This window comes from Sinocyclocheilus rhinocerous, unplaced genomic scaffold, assembly GCF_001515625.1.
Source record: "Sinocyclocheilus rhinocerous isolate Xijiao unplaced genomic scaffold, SAMN03320098_v1.1 scaffold853, whole genome shotgun sequence".
Classification (NCBI taxonomy): Eukaryota; Metazoa; Chordata; class Actinopteri; order Cypriniformes; family Cyprinidae; genus Sinocyclocheilus; species Sinocyclocheilus rhinocerous.
This window is the reverse complement of record NW_015627738.1, coordinates 1,618,301-1,626,223: the sequence shown is the minus strand read 5'-3', so window position 1 is coordinate 1,626,223 and position 7,923 is coordinate 1,618,301. Positions and strand designations below refer to the sequence as shown.

The 7,923-nt window shown below is 35.1% G+C and overlaps 1 protein-coding gene across 1 annotated transcript in view; it reads left to right on the top strand.

The window, feature by feature from the left end:
• fzd3b (frizzled class receptor 3b) overlaps positions 1-7,923 on the top strand; it is a 32,139-nt gene that overhangs the window by 21,548 nt on the left and 2,668 nt on the right. The window contains exons 3-6 of the mRNA XM_016546076.1: positions 94-248; positions 600-1,504; positions 5,991-6,043; positions 7,284-7,523. Of these exons, the coding sequence (XP_016401562.1) occupies positions 94-248; positions 600-1,504; positions 5,991-6,043; positions 7,284-7,523 (1,353 nt within the window). The remainder of the gene's footprint in view (positions 1-93; positions 249-599; positions 1,505-5,990; positions 6,044-7,283; positions 7,524-7,923) is intronic.

Below are 7,923 nucleotides of genomic sequence, written 5' to 3'. Positions count from 1 at the left end.
GTCTAAATGTTCAGTTAAATATATATATATATATATATATATATATATATACTGTATTATGTAGTTATGTATGTCTTTGTCTCTTGACTGTAGGTTCCCAGACTGCGATGAGTCTTACCCTCGTGATGTAGATCTGCTCGTGAACGAGGACCCCACTGACCAGTCGTCCATGTCCGTTCAGCGTGACTATGGTTTCTGGTGCCCACGGGAGCTCAAAGTGGAGCCTGAGCTCGGCTACACGTTTCTAGGTGTGCGCGACTGCTCCCCTCCCTGTCCCAACATGTACTTCCGCCGCGAGGATCTCACCTTCGCCCGCTACTTCATTGGCGTTGTCTCCATCGTCTGCCTCTAGCGTAAATGTGGAAGTCCTTCAAAGATTTCTTATACTGTTGCGCCCTCTGTAGGACCAGCGACTAGTCGACGTCAAGCTTAAAGCGTCAAGGGCGAGCATTGAAGTCGACTAGTCGGTGCAACCCCTAATATATAAAAACCAAAGTGTAGTTGATTTTTTTTTTCTCGTTATGTCTTTGAGTCTCTTAACTGTGTATATATCCCACGGGAGCTCAAAGTGGAGCCTGAGCTCGGCTACACGTTTCTAGGTGTGCGCGACTGCTCCCCTCCCTGTCCCAACATGTACTTCCGCCGCACCTTCGCCACCTTCGCCCGCTACTTCATTGGCGTTGTCTCCATCGTCTGCCTCTCCGCCACGCTCTTCACCTTCCTCACCTTCCTCATCGACGTCACGCGCTTCCGCTACCCAGAGCGGCCCATCATCTTCTACGCCGTCTGCTACATGATGGTGTCGCTTGTGTTTTTCTTGGGCTTTCTGCTGGAGGATCGCGTAGCGTGTAACGCAGCCAATCCCAGCCAGTACAAAACGTCCACAGTGACTCAAGGCTCGCATAACAAGGCCTGCACGCTGCTTTTTATGGTGCTGTACTTCTTTACCATGGCGGGAAGTGTTTGGTGGGTCATCCTTACCATCACCTGGTTCTTAGCTGCTGTTCCCAAATGGGGCAGCGAAGCCATCGAGAAGAAGGCTTTGCTGTTCCATGCCAGCGCTTGGGGGATACCTGGCATGCTAACCATAACCCTGCTGGCTCTGAATAAGATCGAGGGCGATAACATCAGCGGCGTGTGTTTCGTGGGCCTGTATGACGTTCACACTCTCCGCTGGTTCGTGCTGGCGCCGCTGTGTCTGGACGTCCTGGTGGGAGTGTCGCTGCTGCTGGCCGGGATCGTAGCGCTCAACAGGGTCCGAATGGAGATTCCTCTGGAGAAGGAGAATCAGGACAAGCTGGTGAAGTTCATGATCCGGATCGGCGTGTTCTCGGTGCTGTATCTGGTGCCGCTGCTGGCCGTGGTGGGCTGTTACCTGTACGAACAGACGCACCGCTCCGTTTGGGAGACCACATGGGTGCAGGAGCGCTGCAGAGACTACCACATACCCTGCCCTTTCCAGGTAACATCAACACAAAAACATACTTTTTTACATTTAAATTCTACTTCTGTAAGTTTTATTAAATTAATCCCTCCACTTTTGGACAAATCATTTTATTTTCTAGAGGTATTTTGTAGCTATGCACAACATATCAATACATAATTTTTTTACTAGTGCTGTCAAACGATTAATCGCGATTAATCGCATCAAAAATAAACGTTTTTGTTTACATAATATATGTGTGTGTACTGTGTATATTTATTATGTATATATAAATACTCACACAAGCATGTATATATTTCAGAAAAATGTTATGTTTATATATTAAATATATTTATTTATAATATAAATTATATGAATATAAATATAGGCATGTAAATACATGTAAATATTTTCAAAATATATACTGTGTGTGTATTTATATATACATAATAAATATACACAAAGCACACACATATATTTTATGCAAACAAAAACTTTTATTTTGTATGCAATCGCGTTTTTTTTAGATTTTTTTTTTAACAATTTATTTGTATCAGTCTGTTTTTTTTTCTTTTAAAAAGTCTCTTATGCTCACAAATGCTGTTTATTTGATCAAAAATACAATCTTATACAACAATTATTATCTTAAATATTATAACAATTTAAAATAACTGTTTTCTGTAACTGTGATTTATTTCTATGATGACAAAGCTGAATTTAAAAAAAATGTATTAGAAATCTTTTGTATCATTATTAATATCTCCACTGTCACTTTTGATCAGCTTAATACATCCTTGCTGAAAAAAAGTATTAATTTCTTTAAAAACAATCTTACTGACCCAAAATATTTAAAATGGATATTTTATTGTTACTTATTTCCCATATTTTTTATTTGGAATTTTACAAAAATGTACACTTTTTTTTTGTAATTACACTTTTTGAATTTATGCAAAAAAAAATCTTACAATTACATACAATAAAGAATGAAAAAATCATTATCCTAATAGTACTCAACCTTAATTTTAAATAAATAAATACAATTTCCTGTATTTTTATAATTAGATTACCTTTGTCATCATCAAATGCTAATGTTTAATATTTAAAAACTAAATGAATAATTTAATAACATTAATAAATGTTATTTTTAGTAAATCTCAAAATGAAAATCCTTTTTTCCAAACTGTATATTTTTGTATGCCTAAATTCAGCTGTAATATTTAAAATGATTTATTTTAATTCGTTTTATTTTTAATTTATTTTAAAAAAAGAAAAGAAAAAATAAATAAATATATCAGACATTTATCAGTTATTAGCCATAACATGATTTTTTCCCCCCCGGCTTATTGGTATTGAGAATAATTCTAAGAGAAGAGACAGAAGAAGGGTTGTATATGTTATACAGGGTTGTATCTAATATATCATATCGTATGTATTTTTATATTCAAAGTTGTGGCAGCAATGTTCTGAGTTTATGATAAAATTTCTATTGGCAAGTTGAGTCTTTAAGCACTCAGATGGGATGATCTTAGTGTTTCTGGCAGCTAAGCTTATTAAACCATGTTGTGAAGAGAGGCAGATGAGGTTTATAATGTGTACCTCCTACTTTTCACATAGTTTTTCCTCCCCTGGTTCCAGCTGTTCACCTCCTCCAAGTGTTGCACCAGTATTTCTAATTATCTTTATGAAGATGGAGACATCAAATGTCGAGGCAGTAAAGTGTTTGATTTGATTTACTATAACAACTGGTTTGCTTTGACTGAATGAAGATGATTGTAGTAATCGCAACCTTCTGCAAGCCCCACATTCGCTGCAGATATCCATGTTAAGGGTTCTTTTGTGTTGTGGAGTGAATGGATGGTGAGATACGATCCGACGCAGTGATGCATGAGGCATTTTTATTACAGTGTAACCGTAGCTGCTCGGCCTCTCCCTGCACACAATCATAAATGGATCCGAGCGTCACGTGATGCAGTAATTCTCTCCCCTCCCCTGCGGCGATCTTCTCCATCTTCACCATCGCATGCTCTCTCGCTTCGGCCCTGCATTCATCTTACTCATTTTACTGCTGATTGCCTTTAGTTTCTGATAGAAGTCAGTTGGCACTATAGCAACAGTATATAGTATATAACACTATAGTATATGATTTGTTAGCATTAGGTGAGGTACCTAAAAAAAAAATCTTGATTATTTGATTATTTTCATATATTAGTATTAATAAAAAATATTGCATTATTGTTAATTGTCTTCATTTAGTGAAGACTTTAATAGTTGATGAATTTATAGCCTTTTTTATATTTGAAATTTATTCATTTTTTTGTTAAAAAAAAATAAATGCAATTGTTTTTTTATATTTTTTATTATTTTTTAAAAAAATTTTTTTTGGAATGTTTAGAATATCAAAAATCTCTCTACACACACATTCACACACATATGTGTGTGTATACACACATTTATATGAAATATTAAATATTTATGTATATTTACACTATATTAATACTGTGTGTGTGTGTAATGCATAACAATAAATCGCAATATTTATCACCATAAATTTGTGGTTGTTAGTTATTATTAATATTATTAATAATAGAATATATTTTTTAAATATCTTTATAAATTACAGTAATGTATAATGTTTTAATTAACAGTGTCGTCTCATTTTTATATAAACAGTGATTAATGTATTTAATATATTGCCTGTTGCCCAGCCCTGTGTCAGGTGCAGTCTTGCAAGATTGCTCTTCAGATACAATGCATCTCTTTTTTTCTTGGTGTTTTCATCATTGGGCTTGTTAAGTCACGCTGTGCTGCCTGTATTGTGGTCAGTCAGCCCCTGTAGCGCTGTAGAGAACAATGCCGAGGGGAGTCTCAACTGAAGGACAGACCCCCCTCCTGCTGTGATTAAAGGTGCTCAGGCCTGTCATTACCTCAGAGCACAGAGACTGACTCACAAAGGCTCAGGGCTTTGATTGGCTCTACATGAGAGACGCGCTGCGTGTCAGTCTGTGAGGTAATGCACTCAGTCTGATCACACGTGTTATTCACTCATCAGGGAGGGTTCCTGAGTGTGTGTGAAAGTCATGCACTTGAAGGATAGAGGATGTCCGTCATTATCTGTTGATGTGAAGACATCATGGCTTATGCTAAAGAAGTGAATGTGTAGCTATATTATAATCTTTAATGATTCAAAAGTGTGTCGTGAAGCAGAATTAATGCTGCTTTCATAAGTTAAGAAGGGATAATTATTAATTATAATTTTAAACTATTTTCATGGTTCATTTGCTTGGTCCAATCTCAAGATTGCACCCCCATCTTTAGCATTATACCACAAGAATTGTAACTAGGAGCCTTTAAATTTTACATCATCAATCGACGTTCACTTCAGCAGTTTAGCACAGATGGATCATATGAGCAATGTAATATTTCTTTCTTTCTTTTGCAGTTTTATGCATTTTTATTTCAAATACCCTACTTATTGTATGCCTTGAAAGCGATGCAAGTCACTTTGTATAAAAGCATCTTCCGAATGCATAAATGTAAATGCAAAGCATGTGGTGCCTAAAAACCAGTTAAATACTAACCATATTTTCTTGCAGATTTGATCACTATTCTTCATCAGTAGTAAACAGTGCATGCAAACTAAATTGTACATTCATCTTAATTAGGACCAAATTACTATGAATTATAGATGCATCCACTTTTCCTGCTATGAAACTTAGAATGAAATTTGAAATGAAATTTAGAGTTTTCCTCCTATTTATGCATTTGGCAGACGGTTTTATCCTTCTTGTAAATATGATAATCCTTACATGTCTTGAAGGCAGCACACATTAGTATTTTTCTGTGAAAATGTATCAGTGTATGTTAATGTGTGTCTTAAAGACATCAGATTTCATCCAGTGTAATCGGACGACACTCTACAGAGATTTCCCATATTCTCTTCCTCTGTTGGCTGGCGCTGTGTGAGTGAGTGTGTGAGTGAGTGTGTGAGTGTGTGTGAGTGAGTGTGCATCATCCAGGTGTTTTCAGGCCGTTGTTGTGGCTTGTGCTCAGCAGATAAAGCAGGATTGTGTGTGAACAGCGAGCTGTGCAGTCTGAACGAGCTAACGGATACACACTTTAGCTCCAGCATGTTTAAACACACACTTTCACAGGGAGAAATATGGCCATGTGCACTGCAGATTTTTGAGAGTGAAGATGAAGCAGTTTGATGAAAAGTGACAACTGTAACTTTCCATATTTTATGGAAGAGTTATCATCATTAACTAAAACTAAAAACCATTCTCATTACTTGAAATAAAATAAACATTAACTGAAATAAAATATAAAAAAACATAGACATAAATATAAATATTTAAAATAAAAACATAAATATAAAAAAACTTCATTTATTTCAGCCAAGGCAACATTTCTCATTTTAGTTGAAGTGCTAAAATAACTTAAATTAAAAACTAAAACTTAATAAAAATGTAGACAGTATAAAAAAAATTAAAAAAAATTACTAAAACTTTAAAATTAAAATGAAAACACAAAATACTAAAATAACTAAAACTTAATATAAACTGTATAGGCATTTAAAAAATCAAAAACTACTAACTTCTTCCACGGCCGCAGGCGGAAAGAGTGAGTTACAGTACCTTCCTCATTCACAGGAGAAAAGACTCACGATTCATTTCAAACTAGACATGATCAAGTGGTACTGTATTTACAAGATGATGTTTTTTGGACGAAGAACAATGAACATTGTATTGAACTGTAATGTATTTACTGCCATCAACAATTTTATTCAGAAAGCTTTCAAAAAATTCTAAAATATCAACAGCTAAGAATAATCATGCATAAAGAGGCATTGATACTTTGGGGAAAATAAATAAATAAATATTTGTAAAATAATATCTGGAGAATATTTAGTTTCCTCTAAATTGACACAAATGAAGTTTTCCCTTTGTGCTGTAATACGTAATATATAATTAATATGAAATTTAACATTTATATTATTAAACAAAATATTATATAAGGTTATGACAAATTCTATATCATATAACTAAATAAAACAATTATTATATATTTGTTTATTTATTTTAAATTTTTAGATTTAAGAATAAAATTTATAATACATTATATTATAGTCATTATTTTTATATAATTATATATATATATATATATACACACACATATATAATTATATTAAAATAACATATATTTTACATTTTTAGATTTAAGAACTCTGGATTCTAAAATTCTGTAATATATGATTAACTATGTAATAATATTAATAATGTATTTATTTTTATGTACATTTTTAGATGTAAGTGCTATAATAAAATTATATATTAATAAAATATTACATAGATAGATAGATATTTATATTTTTGTAAATGTCAATGATTTATTCTGCTTGTCTAGCAATTATCACCTTTTAACCCGAAAAAAAAATCATAATCAAATTACTAAGGAACCACTGAATGGAATAACACAAAGGTATTATTTTAAAGCTTAGAAACTTAGTTTTTTAATGAATTTAATTATTTTGATCAACTCTTAACGAGTGCCGAGTAGTCCCTCTAAAACCGAGTGTACCCCCCACGAAAAATTTTCCTAAAAATACAGAACGTTTTCTATCAAACGATATCTAACTTTTGACTCTCCTTGCTAAAGTTTTGGAGTTACGAGTCATTATTTTTGTGTATGCCACTCATAAAAAACACCTTCAGGGATGCAAAAATGCCTTCAGGGCTTAAAGGGTTAATATCTCTTTTAAATTGTAGTTTATTTACCTATATTTGAACTGATTTTACCTTGTTGTTGCAATGAAGATTCCATAAAACAAGCAGCTAAATGAGCGTGTTTCTCTGGTATCCAGCAGCGGCGCGGTGAACGAGAGCCGGCAGGTTCTGCAGGAGCCAGACTTTGCTCAGTCTCTGCTGCGAGACCCAAACACTCCCATCATCCGTAAATCCCGCGGGACGTCCACTCAGGGCACGTCCACCCACGCCTCCTCCACACACCTGGCCATGCTGGACGACGTGCGGAGCAAAGCCAGCAGCGTCCACAGCAAGATGAGCAGCTATCATGGCAGCCTGCATCGCTCCAGAGACGGCAGGTCAGGTCAACAGCAGCTCAGCACTCGGCTTCAAACTTCATGCACCTAAATATGATGATCCGCTCATGCTTATGCATACAGTATACTCATGTTAAAGTCCCCCTGTGGTCAAATATTTGATCCCTTAAAATTTATCTTTGATCATCAAAATGACATATTTAAATGTTTTTTCTTGTAAAAATAAATTTCTCATGCCTTAAAATAGCTTGAATGTAACTCTACACCCTTGCCTCATTTACTATGCGCGGATCGATGAATATGCAAATTAGTCCCGCCTCCACTCACTCACACCAGCCAGCCCAGCGCCTCCTGATCCACTGAAATGTAGTAAACGCAAAACAATGGCATACATGGATAATGATTGATAAAACTATGTTTTTACTAGCGGACAACTACAGTG